The sequence below is a fragment of the Chlorocebus sabaeus genome, chromosome 16 (assembly GCF_047675955.1).
Source record: "Chlorocebus sabaeus isolate Y175 chromosome 16, mChlSab1.0.hap1, whole genome shotgun sequence".
In the NCBI taxonomy this organism is placed as follows: domain Eukaryota; kingdom Metazoa; phylum Chordata; class Mammalia; order Primates; family Cercopithecidae; genus Chlorocebus; species Chlorocebus sabaeus.
The window spans coordinates 35400492-35421393 of NC_132919.1; the positions used below are offsets into that span (position 1 = coordinate 35400492).

Here is a 20902-nt window from a genome sequence, read left to right on the forward strand (position 1 = left end):
TAAAATTTTTCTCTCTTTTTCTCTCTTTAGTTCTTTTTGGAGGTGGATATCTACTCAGACAATAAGAATTATAAGAGGTCAGTTACAAATAATACTCCTTCTTGTTTACAATGTGATAAAAATTTTGTTCATGTTGTAAAATATCAAACTGTAGGCTTTTGTGTTGAAAGTTGACTTCCCCAAAATAATATAGGCAGATTTAGGGTGGATAACCTGAAGTGAACAAAGAGTCTAACAATGGTACTCAACTGCGTTCTCTCTTTAATTCAGGATTAGAATCAGTGGAAATGAGACAGGCTGTGGAGTAGCTTCTAGAGTGTCTGGACAGCTACTCAGTGATTTTCCATACATGACCTCTCTTTTCTGTTGGTCTGTAGGCTCGTGCCTGGGAAATACCATTCAGTACGGTTGCTGGACAGGCTTTTTAGCTGTTCACACTGAGTTGCCTCCAATCTACATAACCGTTTAGAGAAGGCTGCCTTCATGGTCTTCTTAGCTAGGAACTTGAAGTTGGCCTTATTGAGACTCTCACTTATTAGCCCAGAAACCATGTTTTATTAACTCTTTCTTTTTCTTCTCCCATGGAATCAAAGAATTCTGCCTTTTTTTGTGGATTTTCTCTTTTGTGTGGTCACCTAACTTCAGTCAGACTGCAAGCTGGAATCTGCACCTGAGTGCCTTGTTTACTTACCTTGTAAACAAGGCACTCAGTATGTTCTGTTAGTTGGGATGGGATTTCATTTTTTGGATCTACTGTTATTTTTAAACTTAACTATTTACTGCTGTAAATGTGAAATAGGCTTTTTGCTGTTGTAACTTTTGGTGTTCTTCAGTGTAGTCAGTCTGTTGGAACGTTCCCCTCCCTCCCCCTTTCTTCCTTTTTCCCTCCCTTTTCCCCTTTTCCCTCCCTCTCTGCCTTTTTTTCTTCCTTCCTTTCTTTCTTTTTTTTTTTTCCTTTTGAGACAGAGGGAGTCTCTGTCACCCAGGCTAGAGTGTAGTGGCGCGATCTCAGCACAATGCAACCTCTCCCTCCTGTGTTCAAGCGATTCTCCTGCCTCAGCCTCCCAAGTAGCTGGGATTACAGGTGCCCACTGCCACGCCTGGCTCATTTTTTGTATTTTTAGTAAAGATGGGGTTTCACCATGTTGACCAGGCTGGTCTTGAACTCCTGATCTCAGGTGACCCACCCGCCTTGACCTCCCAAAGTGCTGGGATTACAGACAGCGACTGTGCCTGGCCAAAAATAATAGGAGCCCTTTAAAGGTTTTTTTTTTTTTTTTTTTTTGAGACGGAGTCTCGCTCTGTCGCCCAGGCTGGAGTGCAGTGGCCGGATCTCAGCTCACTGCAAGCTCCGCCTCCCAGGTTTACGCCATTCTCCTGCCTCAGCCTCCCGAGTAGCTGGGACTACAGGCGCCCGCCACCTCGCCCGGCTAGTTTTTGGTATTTTTAATAGAGACGGGGTTTCACCGTGCTAGCCAGGATGGTCTCGATCTCCTGACCTCGTGATCCGCCCATCTCGGCCTCCCAAAGTGCTGGGATTACAGGCTTGAGCCACCGCGCCCGGCCCTTTTTTTTTTTTTTTTTTTTTTTTTTTTAAGAGTCTCGCTCTATCACCTCCCAGGTTTAAGCGATTCTCCTTACCTCAGCCTCCTGAGTAGCTGGGATTACAGGCACGCACCACCACGCCCAGCTAATTTTTGTATTTTTAGTAGAGACGGGGTTTTGCCATGTTGGCCAGACTGGTCTCAAACTCCTGACCTCAGGTTATCTACCCGCCTTGGCCTCCCAAAGTGCTGGAATTACAGGCATGAGCCACTGCGCCTGGCCTGTATTTTTAGTAGAGATGGGGTTTCCCCATGTTGGGCAGGCTGGTCTTGAACTTTTTTTAAGACCTAATATTTCAAGGGAGAAATGTATAATAAATTTAGACAGCAAATTTTTTCTGTTGCATGATACTTTTTTTTTTTTGAGACGGAGTCTCGCTCTGTCACCAGGCTGGAGTGTAGTGGCGACCTTGGCTCACATTGCATGATACTTTTATATTTGATTCTAGTTTTATTTTATTTTATTTTATTTTTGAGATGGAGTTTCACTGTGTAGCCCAGGCTGGAGTGCAGTGGTATGATCTCTGCTCACTGCAAGCTCCGCCCCCTGGGTTCACGGCATTCTCCAGCTTCAGCCTCCAGAGTAGCTGGGACTACAGGTGCCCGCCACTACGCCCAGCTAATTTTTTATATATTTAGTAGAGATGGGGTTTCACCGTGTTAACCAGGATGGTCTCGATCTCCTGACCTCGTGATCCACCTGCCTCATCCTCCCAAAGTGCTGGGATTACAGGCGTGAGCCACCACGCCCGGCTGATTATAGTTTTAAAGATAAAAGTTAGCTAAAGTAATCTCCAGTTCACTTTCAGGAAATGTTAGGCTGGGCTCAGTGTCTTACACCTATAATCCCAACCCTTTGGGAGGCCAAGGTGGGAGGATCACTTGAGCTCAGGAGTTTGAGACTAGGCTGGGCAACATGTGGAGACTCTGTCTGTACAAAAAAACAAAAAGTAGCCAGGCATAGTGGTGCATGCCTGTAGTCCCAGCTATTTGGGAGGTTGAGGCAGGAGGATTGCTTGAGCCTAGGAGTTTGAGGCTGCAGTGAACGAGGATCATGCCACTGCACTCTAGCCTGAGTGACAGAGCAAGACCCTGCCTGTAAAAAAAAAGGAAATATCTGTAGTTTTCTTTTTTTTTTTGAGACAAAGTCCTGCTCTGCACCAAGGCTGGAGTACAGTGGTGCTATCACAGCACACTGCACTGTTGAGCTCCTGGGCTCAAACGATTCTCCCACCTCAGCCTCCCCAGTAGCTGGGACTACAGGTGTATGCCACCACACCCAGGTAATTCAAAACAATTTTTTTTAGAGATAGGATCTCACTATGGTGCCCAGGCTGGTATAGGTTTTCTTTAGTTTTGTTTTAGCAGTCCTGCCAATTTGTTAATTACTGTTTTATTCTTGTACCACAGTGATTCTCAACCTTTAGGGCTTGTGAAAGCATAGATTGATAGATGCTTACCTGTAGGTTCTGATACGGTTAGTTGGTCTGGGGTAGGGCCCAAGAATTTGCACTTCTAGCAAGTTCCCAGGGGATGCCACTGGTCCAGGGACCACACTTTGAGGATCACACTACTCTAACGTTTATAAATGCTGTTTGTCTCTGTAAATGAATAAACTGTGACTCACGAATTACACCAGAACAATCGTGCATATGTAATTTTCACATGTTCAGTGGTGATTCCCAAACATTTTAAAGTATTAATGGTTTCTCATCTGATGTCAAGGAGCACTACTGTCCACCTACTTTCATACTTCACAGTGGGTTATAGCATACAGAGTTATTAATAATACATTTATTATCTATTAATGTACCATATCTTAGAGCACCTCAAAATCACAATTGGGTTTTATTTATTTATTTATTTGCAGTTGCAAGATTTAATAGAGTGAAGACACAGCATACAAAGGGAGGGGACCCAAAGAGGATAGCCGCTGCTGGCTCGAATGCCTGGGTGTATATCCTAATCATTGTCCCTCCCGCTGTGCTCTCAGGCAACAGATGATTGGCTATTTCTTTACCTCCTGTTTTTGCCTAATTAGCATTTTAGTGAGCTCTCTTTACTACCTGATTGGTCAGGTGTGAGCTAAGTTGCAAGCTCCGTGTTTAAAGGTGGATGCGGTTACCTTCCCAGCAAGGCTTAGGGATTCTTAGTAGGCCTAGGAAATCCAGCTAGTCCTGTCTCTCAGTTCCCCCTCTCAACAGGAAAACCCAAGTGCTGTTGGGGAGGTTGGCCAACGACCGCTCTAACTGCGTCCTGCTGAATTAGGGCGTAGGAGGGGTTGTGCCGTTGAGATTTCCTTGGGAGGGGTGCCTTCCATGTCATTAACATCGGAGCATGGGCTAGCAGGCTGGTCCAGGGGTCTGTGGTAGATCTTAGTCATGTACTGTGTCTGGAGCTTCATTTGAAGAACCATTTGTAGTTTTACAGCTTCGATTTGGAAGAGACAAACTTAACAAGGAGGATAAAGATACAGGGTCCAAAGAGGAGTAGCAATATTATAGCTGCTAGAGGTCCTAAGAAGGGGAGAATCCAGGGCATCCATTGGCTGAGGAGGCCCCAGGGTCTAGTGTTTTGAAACTCCTCTGCTCTACCTTGTATTCGATCTCGAATTTCTTTAACTTTCTCGGTGACGATTCCGGATTGATTAACATAATAACAGCATTCTTCCCCTAAAAATAAATAGGTTCCCCCTCTTTCGGTGGCTAGCAAGTCTAAAGCTCTTCGATTTTGAAGACTACTGCTGCTAGGGAGTTAAGTTGATCTTGCAAGGTGACTAGGGAGTCGGCGACCTATTCCATGCCACCATTTAGTTCTTGAGACAGTTTGTAGTAGAACTGAGTAGAGGCTGTGATACCGCCAATGCCAGTACCTACTCCACCTAGCACTCCTGCTTCGATAACGATAGGAAGAATGGGTACTTGTTGCAGGGCTTAGGTACGACATGATTGTATAAATCTTGTTCAGTGTAGATGGTCATAGGGGCCACTAAGAATGACAGAAAGTACATAGATTCTGAAGAGCCATTCAAACAACGATAGGCTGAGGTACCACAGACAAAAAATATTCCTGAGGATAGGCAGACTGTTCGTGTGGGAGGAGTTACCCACCTGATGCATTGGGAGTTGGTTGTGTCTATAGTATTGCTACATTTTACACAGGTGAGGTTTGAGGTGTGGGTTATTTCCAGATTGGAGACAAGAGGTCCTACTAAAACGGAAGTGGTGTTTATTTCTGTGCTGAAGTTGTTCCATTGTTCAGGTACAGGGTTTGAAATGTATGGCCTTAAGTGCAGGGTGAGGTACATCCAACAGTTAGTAGGGTTTTGAGCTGAGACCTCCTGGAGCCCAGTGAGGGTGGTATTAGATAGGCTTACCAGGCGAGTATGGGTACGGAGAGTTTCATGTAGTTTTGAGAGATCCAGTCCTTTGTAGGGGCTAGGGGTGCTATGTACTCGGGTCATTTGGGAGATTACTTCCTTTATGTGTTTTTCTCTTGCCTGATCTTGAACTCCACCCCCATCAGACATACTGGTATGGGTGAAGTAAGTCCAACAGACAGTGGCTCCAAGTCCTCCAGGACAACTAGGATTAATGATTTTCCCTGTCCAATAATGAGTATTTGCATGCATGCAAAGGCTGGCAGAGTTATAGCAGTTGTGGGGCATATGGGTGTGGGCAGTGAAGGTGGGGGTTCCCTTAGATAAACTCCTATACAATGAAACATCAATATTTCCGGGACGCCACATTCTCCATAGAAACTCTTGGTAAGGGGAGCTACTGGTCATACAGCGGCATGGAGGGGTTACAGTGAGAGTGAAAGGGGTAAGAGAACAGTAAAGAGAAAAATATGATAAGGGAGGGCCATGGGGATTTATGATATTAGTTACTTTCCTCCCAGTTGTCATTTGAAGAGCAGGCACAGATCCTCTAGAGGTTCACAGGAATAGCTAGCGTTGTCTCCTGGATTTTCGGGTTCCTTTGGCAGTATCCAGGGTTTGACTTGAGTCTGATGTATCCAAGACTCCACTCCAGCCACTTTAACCACAGTTGGGGTAGATAAAATGATTGGGTAGGGTCCTTCCCAGGATGTATCTAGGGATGGAGAATTAGAGGGAAGGGACTTGACTAATACCATGTCACCAGGGTGGAATAGTTCCTTTCCCTCTTCTCGGGCACAGGCTCATTGTAATGTTTTGAGAACCTGTTGATATTTAGCTAAGGGGGTGATGTCTGCAACTAAGTTGGCCGTCTCTTGGTCAAGCACAAGGTCATTGGTTAGGAAGGGCCGTCCATACAGCATTTCGTATGGGCTAAGTCCTGCTTTTTGGGGAGAGTTTCGGATTCTTAGTAAGGCTATAGGCAACAGAGCAGGCCATGTGAGGTGGGTTTCCTGGGTTAGCTTTTTTAGATGTCATTTGAGTGTTTCATTCATTTTCTCGACCTTCCCTGAGGCTTGTGGACTCCAGGCGCAGTGTAAGTGATATTGTATACCTAATGCCTGGGATACTCCCTGGGTTATTGTAGCCTTGAAAGCAGGGCCATTGTCACTCTGTAAGCCTCAGGGAAGTCCAAATCTGGGAATTATTTCATGAACTAGTACCTTTATAACCTTTTGAGCCTTTTCTGTCCTACAGGGGAAGGCCTCTGTCCAACCAGTGAAAGTATCTACCCAGACTAGTAGATACTAAAATCCCTGAGATTTGGGCATGTGGGTAAAATCTAGTTGCCAGTCTTCTCCTGGATAATGGTCTGTTCTTTGTTCTCCTAAAGGAGCTTGGCGATAAGGCAGGGGATTATTTCTTTGGCACACATCACAGGCCCTGACTATCTGCTTGATAGTTTTGAAAAGGCCTGGTCCAGTAAATAATGATTTGGCCATCTGATGGGTGCTATCAATGCCTAAGTGAAAGGTTTGGTGAAGGGTTTTAAGTAATTTCCATTGGTTAGCTGCAGGCAAAAGTATTTTTCCTTCTTCGGTGGCTAGCCATCCTGAGGGGAGGAAACTGTCCTCATGAGGGTCCCCATTCTATTTCTTCTTCTGAGTACTGGGGCTTGGTTTCTCAGAGGGGATTACTCAATACTAGGGGTCCTTCTATAAGCATTTCTAATGGAGGGTCCTGCCTTGCAGCTCTTTTGGCTTCAATATCCGCTTGGCGGTTCCCTTCTATTTCTCTTTCCTTTCTGATGACCCCAGCAGTGTAAGACTGCCACCTCTTTAGGTTTCTGTACAGCCAGTAATAATCGCCTAATGGCTTCCTGATGTTTGATAGGTGTTCCCTCAGAGGTTAGGAATTCCCTTTCTCTCCATATTGCTGCATGGGCATGGAGGAGTAGGTAAGCATACTTAGAGTCTGTATATACATTTACCGTTTTTCCTTCTCCTGATTCTAGTGCCCGAGTGAGGGCTATTAGTTCTGCCAGCTGAGCGCTAGTTTCTGGAGTGAGGGGATTACTTTCAAGTATTCCATTATCACTGACCACTGCATAACCCACTTTTTGAAGTCCTTTCTCTGCAAAGGAACTTCCATCAGTATACAAGTTGAGGTCGGGATCAGTCAAGAGAATCTCTAAAAGGTCCACAAATGGGAATTATTATTTCCTGAATTAATCTTTTTTCTTTGTCTTTTTTTTTTTTTTTTTTGAGACAGAGTCTCGCTCTGTTGCCCAGGCTGGAGTGCAGTGGCATGATCTTGGCTTACTGCAACTTCTGCCTCCCGGATTCAAACGATTCTCCTGCCTCAGCCTCCCGAGTAGCTGGGATTATAGGCATATGTCACCACACCCAGCTGATTTTTGTATTTTTAGTAGAGACAGGGTTTCACTATGTTGGCCAGGCTGGTCTTGAACTCCTGACCTCAGATGATCCACCCGCCTCGACCTACCAAAGTGCTGGGATTACAGGTGTGAGCCACCGCGTCCAGCCAATCTTTTTTTTTTTTTTTTTTTTTGTGGAGATGGGATCTCATTTTGATGCTCATGCTAGTCTTGAACTCCTGGACTCAAGCAATCCTCCTGCCTCTGCCTCCCAAACTGTTGGGATTATAGGCGTGAGCCACTGTGCCCAGGCTTATTTTCTGAATTGAAATAATTGATCTGGGTACAAGCTATTTAATACTGAGTTGATCTGTAGTTTTGAAATTTTAAAATATGATTTTTGAGATGACAGAATAAATATTGTTTCATTTAGTTAGGGTTTTTATTGTTGTGAGCTCTTATTTTGGTTTTTAAAAAATATTTTTAAATTTTTATGGGCAGCACTTCATTCCATAAAAGAGAATGAATGTTGCTGTTTTGGTCTTTATTAATGAGTTTCTTTTTCTTTTTTTTTTTTTTTAAATACTTTTAAGTTCTGGGATACATGTGCAGAACATGCAGGTTTGTTACATAGGTAAACACGTGCCATGATGGTTTGCTGTTAATTAGTTTCTTAGTTAGCTATTGGCAGTATCTAATCCTAACTAATAAGGCCCTACCTTTAGGAAAATTATACTTACTTGAGATGATTATAGATTTTAAATTTGGTGATACATTCACTTTCTCATTATATCAATGTCAGCACATTAGAGCCAAAAGTAGTCATTTTGGGGTGAAATTTTAAAATGCATAATTTAAGAAAAAACTCACGAGGACAAGCAAAGTTTTTGTTTTTAATTAACAATCACCTATCTGGAGTTTGTTTTAAAAGTATACACGTATGTAAAATTCATAGGCCAGGCACAGTGGCTCATGCCTGTAATCCCAGCAGTTTGGGAGCCTAAAGTGAGAAGATTGCTCGAGCCCAGGAGTTCAAGACCAGCCTAGGCAACATAGGGAGTCCCCATTTCTATAAAATATTTAAAAATTAGGCTGGGCACAGTGGCTCACGCACATAATCCCAGGACTCTGAGAGGCTGAGGTGGGTGGATCACGAGATCAGGAGGTCAAGACCAGCCTAGCCAAGATATTGAAACCCCATCTCTACTAGAAATACAAAAATCAGCCAGGCATGTTGGTGGGTACCTGTAATCCCAGCTACTTGGGAGGCTGAGGCAGAGAATTGCTTGAACCCAGGAGGCGGAGGTTGCAGTGAGCTGAGATTGTGCCATTGCACTCCAGTCTGGGAGACAGAGTGAAACTCCATCTCAAAAAAGAAAAAAAAAAAAATGGGCCAGGCACTGTGGCTCACGGCTGTAATCCCAGCACTTTCGGAGGCCGAGGCGAAAGGTCAGGAGATCAAGACCATCCTGGCTAACACGGTGAAACCCCATCTCTACTAAAAATACAAAAAATTAGCCAGGCGTGGTGGTGGGCACCTGTAGTCCCAGCTACTTGGGAGGCTGAGGCAGGAGAATGGCATGAACCCAGGAGGCAGAGCTTGCAGTGAGTGGAGATCGCACCACTGCACTCCAGCCTGGGTGACAGAGTGAGACTCTGTCATACACACACACACAAAAATAGAATTAGTCGGCCATGGTGGCACGTGCCTGTAGTTCCAGCTACTGGGGAGGCTGAGGTAGGAGGATCACTTGAGCCCAAAGAGTTTGAGGCTGCAATGAACTGTGATTGTAGTACTGCATGCTGTGTGGGTGACAGAGTGAGACCCTGTCTCAAATAAATAAATAAATAATAAAATAAAAGTTATAGCCTCTCAGTATATAGTGTTTGAAGCCAGATGAGCATTATGTAGTTTAAATATCATTTCAAACAACCATCACTCTATCCAAACCCTTACCATCCCTCTGTTACTAACAACCAAAATAGCAATATCACAACAAGCAGATTTTGCCTACTGCAAAGGTTTCCCCATTGATCATAATTATTTCTTGGATACCACCAAATGATAATGAGATTAGGAATGGCTTATAGGTTTTTGAGAAAAATTTCTTTGAGGAAAAGGGAACTGGTTTTAATTTATGGGCATAGTTATCATGATCTCAATTTTCCTCCCTTATAGAAATTAAAGGCCCTGAAATAAAATAGCCAAGGAAGTTAGTTCTCAAACTGCCTTGCTTCCAAGTCTCAGCTGTGGTCTATTAGATATAACCTCTGGCTGACCTCAGATATAGATTATTATTCATAACCTGCCTTTCTCACTTCATTTTCTCCATAGCTCTAAGAGCTCATTTTGGAGGAATAATGGATGAACCATCTCCCTTGGCCAAACCTCTGGAGCTGAACCAGCACTCTCGATTCATAATTGGTTCTGTGTCTGAAGATAACTCAGAGGATGAGATCAGCAACCTGGTGAAGCTGGACCTACTGGAGGAGAAGGAGGGTTCTTTGTCACCTGCTTCTGTTGGCTCAGATACACTCTCTGATTTGGGGATCTCTAGCCTACAGGATGGCCTGGCCTTGCACATAAGGTAAGAGAGAGTTTAATGGTCTACTTATTATTTATTGGTCTGTCTTGTTAGTTTTGCTGATTATGTTCTGAAAAGAGCAAGAATGATTTTAGCGAAGACTGCTTTGACTTTTCCTATGTCACTGGACTCAAAGCTTTGTTGAGGAAGTCATAAATGATGTATTTTTCAGAAATCATGTATGTTCCCATCAAATTTTTCATGTTCTACTAGGTCTTTCTTTTTTATTTTTTTGAGATGGAGTCTTGCTCTGTTGCCCAAACTGGAGTGCAGCGGTGCGGTCTCAGCTCACTGCAACCTCCGCCTCCTGGGTTCAAGCAATTCTTCTGCTTCAGCCTCCCAAGTAGCTGGGATTACAGGCATCTGCCACCAAGCTGGCTAATTTTTTGTATTTTTAGTAGAGATGGAGTTTCACCATGTTGGCCAGGCTGGTCTTGAACTCCTGACCTCATGATCCACCCGCCTCAGCTTCCCAAAGCACTGGGATTGGAGGTGTGAGCCACCGCGCCCAGCCTATTTTTATTTTTATTTTTATTTTTTGAGATAGAGTCTCTGTCACCCAAATGGGAGTGCAGTGGTACAATCTCAGCTCACTACAACCTCCGCCTCCCAGGTTCAAGAGATTCTCCTGCCTCAGCCTCCTGAATAGGTTGGACTACAAGTGCGTGCCCTCATGCCTAGCTAATTTTTGTTGTTTTTGGTAGACACCGGGTTTCGCCATGTTGGCCAGGCTGGTCTTGAATTCCTGGCCTGAAGTGATCCGCCTGCCTCAGCCTCCCAAAGTGCTGGGATTAAAGACATGAACCACTACACCCGGCCACTTCTACCTGCTAGGTCTTTTAGTGAGAGCTAGTGAGTAAGAATTAGGTTGAGGAATTTCAGTCTTTGCACTACTTTGACTAACATGGTTTTAACTATCTTGATGATTGATAGGAATTTTCCAGGGGTTGTCAACTTCGTAGTAAGTTTTTTTGAACTGATTCATCAGATTGTCAGGAAGTTATATTCTGTTTCTAGCAGGGCCAGTCCCCAATGAAGGGCTGTTAATGGAGCTCTCCTTTTTCTCTAGAAACACAATTCTCTGTAACTGAGAATGTCAGTACGTAGTAACACTAGATTGTTTTTATTTATCAATGTTTGATTATATAACTAGCGTGTGAGATACTAACTTTTGGTCATTTGCTTTTCAGTTCTTGGATTAAAAGGTCTGGATCAGTGGTTCTTGGTTCTCACTGTTCATCAGAATCACCTCAGGGAGCCTTGGGAGATAAGCCCCATCCCTAGAGATTTTGATTCATTTGATACTGGCTTGGTGTGGAACTGGGGCTGTTTTTTTTTAAGGTATCTAGGTGATTGTTGTGTACAGCGAGCATTCAGATTATAGGTGTATCCTAGATAAACATAAGTTAGGGTGGCTGTTGCTACTGTTATTATCTTGGTACCTCTATTATTACTGGGTCATAAAATAATTCAGCTCTGTTTTATACATTAAATATACTGACTCCATAATAAAATCCTATATGAGATCTGACTGGATGTGATTGTTCTGTCTTACTGTTATCCCTAGGGCTTGGAATCAGGGCTTCTGGGAGACTAGGCAGTATTTGTTAGTGATCACCCTCATTTAGCTATGTAGAGGTCAAAAGAAAAGTATAAAGCAAGTTAATTATGTTTTACTTCACAGATTCCTAGAATTGTAATAAACCAGAGATAATTTAACCTGACACTTTTTATTTTATTTTATTAAAAAAAATTAATTTAAAAAATTTAAATAGAGACAGAGGTCTTGCTATGTTGCCCAGGCTGGTCTTGAACTCCTGGCCTCAAGCGATCCTCCTATCATGGCATGCCAAAGTGCTGGGATTACAGACATGAGCCACCACATTTGGCCATACAATACTTTTTAATAGTTGGGAAAACTAAGGCCCAGTGAGGAGAAATAACTTGCCTAAGTTTGAATAGCCGGAGAACTTGGATTCAAACTCATATCCTGATTTTATTTCAGTAACTTTTCTACTCTACTTCCCCATCCATACAGGTGTCTTAATTATATAACTAGTTCAGACAAAGTTGGTCTGATGGAGTTAGTGAACAAAGCATTATCTCTGGGTTAAAAAGAGGAATAGAGAGCAGTATTTTAGTGGCAGGGAAAAGGGATTAGGTTTTTATCTTTATGTAAACATTTTTTATTTTATAGTTCATTTAATGGTTGGCTTTAAGGTTAATACTGGTGGTGGCATTCTTCTCTCGAGGTCATTTGGAAGTGTTTGTAGGGGGGTTGTGACTGGTGGGACTACTTGGATTTAGAGGACAAAGGACAAAGGATCAATGATACTAAACCTTCTATGGTATAGTAGATAATCCTACACAACCAAGAAATCTCCTACTCAGAATGTCATAGTGCCCCTCGTGAGAAAGACTGGTTTAACTCCAAATCCATAAAACCACGCAGCATCTTGAGAAATCTGTCCAGTTGAGTCTATGTGAAACATAATATCCATTTGCTGGATTAGGAAACTGAGTTTGGCAATGGTGATATAAACGCATTATAAGAAACTCAGCTAGTGATATCCCAAGGCAGTCTGTAGTTGCCAAGTCATTCCCAAAGTTGGTGGCTCTTATGCAAAGTCTATGTGGTCAGTGGCATGAGTGTCTGGAATTTCTTTGCATGCTTTACTGTTGCAAAAATCATGTCTGTAGCTCGTGGAGGGGCCGTGGATTGAAGTGTGATCAGCAGCATGGAAAGGAGACAATGACAGTTCCAACTCACTCCTCAGATAGCTAACATTCGAAAATAGGAAAAATGTTTTCTGTTTATCCATTCCTTAAGTCACTTCTGGATATGATGACCTTTGGGGTAATTTTAATTGAGTCAAATTCATTTGATAGGTGAAAGACCTCTGTTATGACATCTGCCACTAATTAGGTGTGTGACCATGGACAGTACATATTATCTCCTTGGAGTCATCTATAAATTTGAAGATAATGATTCAGATACTCCTTTTCACTCCTGGAACTCAAAGTTAAATAGAGACTAAGTTGAGTTTAAGATTAGCTCTTAGAACCAATAGCCTAATCCTTCATGGGTGACATAGATTAAGGGGGCAGGTACATTCCTAGGAGATGTTAACTGGAGGTCATCTGAAACCAAACGAAGTAACTGCCATAATGTAAGATGGTACTGAGTCTCTCTCTCAAGTTTAGGTGCTGAGAAGTCTAGTGGTACGTTGGATGTGCCAAATAGAAAATAGACTTTTTCTGCGATGGAGATTATTTGCTTCATGTACTTCCTAGAGTCCAATGAAAGACTGGGTGAATCACTTTTTTTTCTTTCTTTTTTTTTTTTTTAGAAGGAGTCTTGCTCTGTCGCTCAGGCTGGAGTGCAGTGGCACCATATCGGCTTACTGCAACCTTCATCCCTCAGGTTCAAGTGATTCTCCTGCCTCAGCCTCCCAAGTAGCTGAGATTGCAGGCACCCGCTACCATGCCCAGCTAAGCTTTGTATTTTTGGTAGAGACAGGGTTTCACCATGTTGGCCAGACTGGTCTCGAACTCCTGACCTCAGGTGATCTGCCCGCCTCAGCCTCCCAAAGTGCTAGGATTACAGGCGTGAGCCACCATGCCCAGCCTTTTTTTTTTTTTTTCTTTTGAGACGGAGTTTCGCTCTTATTGACCAGACTGGAGTGCGGTGGCACAATCTCCACTTACCACAACCTCCACCTCCCGGGTTCAAGCGATTTCCTGCCTCAGCCTCCCGAGTAGCAGGGATTACAGGTGCCAGCCACCACGCCAGGCTAATTTTGTGTTTTTAGTAGAGACAGAGTTTCTCCATGTTAGGCTAGACCCGACCTCAGGTGATCCACCTGCCTTGGCCTCCCAAAGTGCTGGGATTACAGGCATGAGCCAGCGTGCCTGACCCTGGCCTTTTTTTTTTTTTTTTTGAGACAGAGTCTCCGCCTCCCAGGTTCAAGATATTCTTGTGCCTCAGCCTCCTGAGTAGCTGGTACTAGAGGCATGTGCCACCACTCCTGGCTAATTTTTTGTATTTTAGTAGAGATGGGGTTTCACCTTATTGGCCAGGCTGGTCTTGAACTCCTGATCTCAGGCAATCCGCCTGCCTCTGTCTTCCAAAGTGCTAGGATTACAGGTATGAGCCACCATGCCCAGCTGGGTGAATCACTTTCTAAGCTTTATGACCCAAACATTTGAAAATAAGACCCTGGCTGGGCGTGGTGGCTCACGCCTGTAATCCCAGCACTTTAGGAAGCTGGGGTAGGCGGATCACCTGAAGTCAGGAGTTCAAGACCAGCCTGACCAACACAGAGAAACCCATCTCTACTAAAAATACAAAATTAGCCGAGCATGATGACACATGCCTGTGGTTCCAGCCAGTTGGGAGGCTGAGGCAGGAGAAGCGCTTGAACCTAGGGGTGCAGAGGTTGCGGTGAGCCGAGATTTTGCCATTGCACTCCAGCCTGGCCATCACAGCAAGAAAAAAAAAAAAAAAAAGAAAAGAAGACCCTAAGTAAAAAGTAGTTACAGCTTGGTGTAAATATACAGACCTCACTGTAGACAACTGATTTGGCTTTTCATTTTTAGATAAGATCAGCTAGAGGTTGATATATCAGCTAGGTTGATGTATTTCTGGAATTCATTAGTATTCAATTGAACATTTGAGAAGAAAGGCTAAATATGGACTTTGTTTTGTTTTGTTTTTTGAGACTGAGTTTCACTCTTGTTGTCCAGGCTGGAGTGCAATGGTGCGATCTTGGCTCACTGCAACCTCTGCTTCCTGGTTTCAAGTAATTCTCCTCCCTCAGCCTCCTGAGTCGCTATGATTACAGGTGCTCGCCACCATGCCCAGCAAATTTTTTTTTTTCTTGAGACGGAGTCTCGCTGTGTCCCCAGGCTGGAGTGCAGTGTTGCCATCTTGGCTTACTGCAACCTCTGCATCCTAGGTTCAAGCAATTCTCCTGCCTCAGCCTCCTGAGTAGCTGGATTACAGGTGCGTGCCACCATGCCTGACTAATTTTTGTTTTTTTTGGTAGAGACGGGTTTCACCATGTTGGTCAGGCAGGTCTCTGACCTTGTGATCTGCCTGCCTTGGCATCCCAAAGTGTTGGGATTACAGGTATGAGCCACTGTGCCCAGCCTGCCATGCCCAGCTAATTTCTTGCATTTTATTTTATTTTACTTATTTATTTAAAAAATTTTTTTATTTTTTTTTTTTGAGTCAGAGTTTCATTGTTGTTCCCTAGGCTGGAGTGCAATGGCACGATCTCGGCTCACCACAACCTCTGCCTCCCAGGTTCAAGCAATTCTCCCGCCTCAGCCTCTCGAGTAGCTGAGATTACAGGCATGCACCACCACGTCTGGCTATTTTTTTTTTTTTGAGACGGAGTTTCACTCTTGTTGCCCAGGCTGGAGTACAGTGGCATGATCTCCACTCACCGCAACCTCCGCCTCCCAGGTTCAAGTGATTCTTCTGCCTTGGCTTCCTGAGTAGCTGGGATTACAGGCATGTGCCACCATGCCCAGCTAATTTTGTATTTTTTTAGTAGAGATGGGGTTTCTCCATGTTGGTCAGGCTGGTCTTGAACTCCTGACTTCACATGATCTGCCTGCCTTGGCCTCCCAAAGTGCTGGGATTACAGACGTGAGCCACCGCGCCTCGCTTATTTATTTATTTTTTTTGAGACAGAGTTTCGCTCTTGTTGCCCAGGCTGGAGTGCAATGGCGCGATCTCGGCTTGCTGCAACTTCCGCCTCCCAGGTTCACGCGATTCTCTTGCCTCAGCCTCCTGAGTAGCTAGGACTTCAGGCATGCACCACCACATCTGGCTAATTTTGTATTTGTAGTAGAGACAGGGTTTCTCCATGTTGGTCAGGTTGGTCTCGAATTGCGTTGCCGACCTCAGGTGATCTGCCCACCTTGGCCTCCCAAAGTACTGGGATTACAGGTGTGAGCCACTGCGCCCAGCCAATTTTTTGCATTTTCAGTAGAGACGGAGTTTCACCATGTTGACCAGGCTGGTCTTGAACCCCTGACCTCAGGTGATCCACCCTCCTTGGCCTCACAAAGTGCTGGGAGTACAGGCACCTGGCCAGTGGACATCTTAATTTTGATAACCAGTGTATGATTATCAAACTGGCATGTAACATAGCTATGTAGTTGTATGGATATTGGCAGTTTCTCTGCTCCTATGGGATGTCACTTGAGGTCAGATAGTTTTGCATACTTAAAATGCACCACATGCTATCAACCAACCAGAGGTATAAACAATTTGTCAACTACTAAGCTGAATTTCTGGTTGAAGTGCAGTTGGAAAAGGTTATCTCCACATTTGGGTCTTTTACGTCTTAGCATAGTGTGATTTCTTTCCTCTTTTTAAAAAATCCACCACCTTACTATCTAGCATAGTGTCTTTTCTTTAAATCTTTTTTATCCTGTGCTACATGTATGGGTTTTTTGTTTGTTTGTTTAGAGACAGGTTCTCACTCTATCACCCAGGCTGAAGTGTTCAGTGGTACAATCATAGCTCACTAACTTTGAACTCCTGGGCTCAAACAATCCTCCCGCTTCAGCCTCCTGACTAGTGGAGATTATAGGTGTGTACCACCGTGCTCAGCTAATTTTTAAAATTTTTTTAGAGATGAGGTCTTGCTATGTTGCCTTGGCTGGTCTTGAATTCCTGGCCTCAAGTGATTGTCTGGCCTTGGCCTTCCCAAGTGCTGGGATGACACGTGTGAGCTACCTTGCCCAGTGTATACTTCATGTTACAGTGAAACAGGAGAATTCCCTCATTTCCCTTGCAGGATGTGCCACAGGGATGTGTCTCGCTCCTTTGGTTGCCCCACTGCTCAAACCCCTAAGGGGAGGATGCAGATGGGCAAGTGCAGCAGCCATGGGAAGCACTTTTGGGCTCCAGCCCCACGGCACCATCTGGGGGTGGTGTCTGCGACTCCCAAAGCCCAAGTGAGCATGTGTTACAGTGTGCTCTTTCAGCTTTGCTGTCTGCAGATGTCTTGTGTTAACCAGCTCAATAGACCTTCTGCCTTATTGCAAGGGCAGAGGGCCAGTGTGACAGCTTTCTGTATCCTGAGCTCTTGCCCAGTGTACCAGAAAAATTGGATCACATGTGGGCTCGAAGGATGAGTGCAAGGTTTATTGAGTGGTGGAAGTGGCTCTCAGTGACATGGATGGGGAGCCGGAAGGAGTGGCTGGAGTAGGGAGGTGGCCTTCCCCTGGAATCAGGCTCCCGGCACTTGATTCGGACTCTTTGACCACCTCCGGTTGAATTCCCCTCGGTGTCCAGACGTCCCTCCTCTCTTTCTCTGCCTCGTCGTTCTGCCATCACAAGTCTGCCAGTCTGCTGATGTCTGCTGGTCTGTTCCTCTGCTCCTCTTGATGTTCAATCACTTGTGTCTGTGCCCTGCTAAGGTCTCAGGTTTATATGGGCACAGGATTGGGGGTGTGGCAGGCCAGAGTGGTCTTGGAAAATGAAGCATTTGGATGCAAAAACAGGCATGCCTGCTCTCGCATAGGTCCATGGGCACAGGCCAAAGGTGGAGCCCTCAGCAGGGCACTCTGCCCTTTCTGCCCTTTCCCTGTCCCCTTCCCATATCAATAGTATTTGAAATTCGATCTCAATTTTCTCTCATGTGCCTTAAAATATATGTTCAAGTCATTGAATGACCTTCATTTTATGGTTAACATAAAATGAAACGTGTTTGGTTAACAACTTTATCGGAGAACAATCTGTATTTGCTGTTATTTGTGTATACCTAAAACCAGCATAAGAGGTCTGTCACTGGGGTTCAAGACAATAATTGTTGCTTTGGAAGGAGAAAGTATATTCACTCAGGAACAGCTCTGAAGTTGAGTTATATTTTTATTTCTTTTCTGATCTAGAAAGAAAAGTACTTTACCAATATTTTTGAAAATTGAGAATTCAGATGAGATTGCCTATAAGATGTTGGACCCTTCAGAATAATTTAACCAGAAAATTTTGAGCTTTTTGTAATTAGAAATAATTTGTAAAGTTTCTCCCATGATACTAGTCATAGTATGTTAATGAGTTTGGAATCAGCTCCTAGATACCACACTTTGTTTTCTTTCTTTTTTTTTTTTTTTTTTGAGATGAAGTCTTGCTCTGCTCTGTCGCCCAGACCGGAGTGCAGTGGTGCGATCTCGGCTTACAGCAACCTCTGCCTCCTGGGTTCAAGCGATTCTCCTGCCTCAGCCCCCTGAGTAGCTGGGATTACAGGCATGCACCACCATGTCCGGCTAATTTTTGTATTTTTAATAGAGACACCATGTTGGTCAGGGTGGTCTCAAACTCCTGACCTCGTAATCCGCCTGCCTTGGCCTCCCGGAGTGCTGGGATTACAGGCGTGAGCCACCGCGCCCAGCCACATTTCATTTTCATTCACAATTCATATAAAGCTGTGCAGACCTTTATCCATAGGAAATAATAGTGTCGAGGTCAGATTCTGGGAGGATCTAGGATTGACTTTCAACTTCTTCCATTGGGTCAAAAGAGAAGTTTAGGGGACAATAGTGAGAGAAGGCCTATTGTTCCTACATTCTATTTTTCACATTAACTTTAGGAACTATTAGTCAAGTTTTCTCAGTAGCTAATTGGAAAAATAATAGTTATAACAGGTTACATTTATTAAGTGCTTTACTATATGCCACATACTCTGCTGTGCTTTATGGAATACCACACTGAATTGTCACAACAATCCCATGAGGTAGGTATTGTGCTATTATTGCCCACAATTTTTTTTTTTTTTTTTTTTTTTTTTTGAGATAGAGTCTCACTCTGTCGCCCAGGCTGGAGTGCAGTGGCATGATCTCGGCTCACTGCAACCTCTGCCTCCCGGGTTCAAGCAATCCTCTAGCCTCAGCCTCCCAAGTAGCTGGGATCACAGGTGCCCGCCATCATGCCTGGCTAATTTTCATATTTTTAGTAGAGACAGGATTTCACCATATTGGTCAGGCTGGTCTTGAACCCCTGACCTCAGGTGATCCACCTGCCTCAGCCTCCCAAAGTGCTGGGATTACAGGCAGGAACCACTGTGCCTGGCCTGTTGCCCATAATTTATGGATGGGGATTGAGACATAAATAACGTGCTTAAGTTGGCCAGTTTGGGTATTGATTCTAGTCAGAGCTCGTACTATAAACTACTATACTAAACTAAAACCCTTGGTGTAACAGATATGCTTTCTTTTTTTTTTTTGAGATGAAGTCTCGCTCTGTCACCCAGGCTGGAGTGCAGTGGTGTGATCTCGGCTCACTGCAACCTTCGCCTCCCAGGTTCAAGCTATTTTCCTGCCTCAGCCTCCCATGTAGCTGGGACAACAGGTGTGCATCACCATGCCTGGCTAGTTTTGTTTTTTTAGTAGAGACAGGGTTTTGCCATGTTGGCCAGGCTGATCTCAAACTCCTGACCTCAAGTGATCCACCCGCCTTAGCCTCCCAAAGTGCTAGGATTACAGGCGTGAGCCACTGCACCCAGGCCTTATGTTCTGTTGAGCAATTCTTCTCTAATTAAATGTTAGCCTTGTTAGAAAGGGATAGAAGTTAGAAAATATATATTTATATATACTTAAAAAATTTTTTTACAGACAGGATTTCTCTCTGTTGTCCAGGCTGGAGTGCAGTGGTGTGATCATGGCTCACTGTACCTTCAGACTCCTGGGTTCAAGCAATCCTCTTGCCTCAGTCCCTGAGTAGCTGGGACTATAGGTATGTGCTACTACTCCCAGCTAACTTTAATTTTTTTTTTTTTTTTTGAGATGGAGTCTCACTCTGTTGCCAAGGCTGGAGTGCAGTGGCACGATCTTGGCTCACTGCAACCTCTGCCTCCCGGGTTCAAGCAATTCTCTGACTGAGCCTCCTGAGTAGCTGGGATTATAGGTGCCCACCACCACGCCCAGGTAATTTTTTGTATTTTTAATAGAGACGGGGTTTCACCATCTTGGCCAGGCTGGTTTTGAACTCCTGACCTCGTGATCCCCCACCTTGACCTCCCAAAGTGCTGGGATTACAGGAGTGAGCCATAGCACCCAGCCTAAAAGTTTTTGTAGAGATGGGGTCTCACCATGTTGCCCAGGGTGGTCTTGAACTCCCAGGCTCAAGTGATCCTCCCACTTTGGCCTCTCAAAGTGCTGGGATTACAGGTGTGAGCTACTGTGCCCAGCCTAGAAAAAATATTTTTAAATAATGCTTTATTAAAGAAGCATAATAGAAAAGCAAAACAACATAAGCAAGCAAAAATAAACCCGTGTATATTTGCCACCCAAAGGTTACTCCCTACCATCTGTATCCTTTTCTATGCATATATGTATATATTCATTTTTTTTTACTAAAATGAGGTCATACTGTACACACAGTTTTATAATCTGCTTTTTTTAGTCAAAAAATTTTCACTTTCTATTTCAATAAATTTTAATCTAATTTAATATAAACACTATTTCATTTCTCCAAGGAACCTCAAAATTCTGGTTCCTTCATGCAAGTATCCAATCCACATCTACAAATTGTGTATTATGTTCTTTAAATTTCTTAATCTGTCACATTCTCTCACATTACCACCCCCCACCTTTTTTTATGACATTGACTAGTGACTCGTTTAAGAGGAAGTTAGCAAATCATGAAAGTATATGGTTGCTAGTGAAAATTTGGTAGCATATAGAGAAACAGAAAGAAAAATAAAGGAAGATTACCATTCTACACTTTTTATACTTACAGAGCAACAATTGGTATTAATTAATTGCATTAACGATGATACTTTAATGAATTTTATAATCATTTTATGTGCCATTTATGACAGAGCTTTTTAGTTTTGGCTATATATGTTTGTGTTTGACTGGGAAAGAAATACAGATTCTCATTTCTTTTTAGTCTCTCACTTGAAACTCCTTGAGTTTGAAATGACTCTTTAAATCTAGT

General features: G+C 43.7%; 1 protein-coding gene across 9 annotated transcripts in view; it reads left to right on the top strand.

Moving 5' to 3' along the window:
• ACACA (acetyl-CoA carboxylase alpha) overlaps positions 1-20902 on the top strand; it is a 332440-nt gene that overhangs the window by 79978 nt on the left and 231560 nt on the right. For 6 of the 9 annotated variants that reach the window (XM_008011156.3, XM_073004877.1, XM_037993719.2 and 3 more), the window contains 2 exons: positions 31-77; positions 9696-9948. In XM_008011156.3, the coding sequence (XP_008009347.1) occupies positions 31-77; positions 9696-9948 (300 nt within the window). The remainder of the gene's footprint in view (positions 1-30; positions 78-9695; positions 9949-20902) is intronic. The other 3 variants (XM_037993724.2, XM_037993723.2, XM_037993725.2) reach the window with 1 other exon arrangement.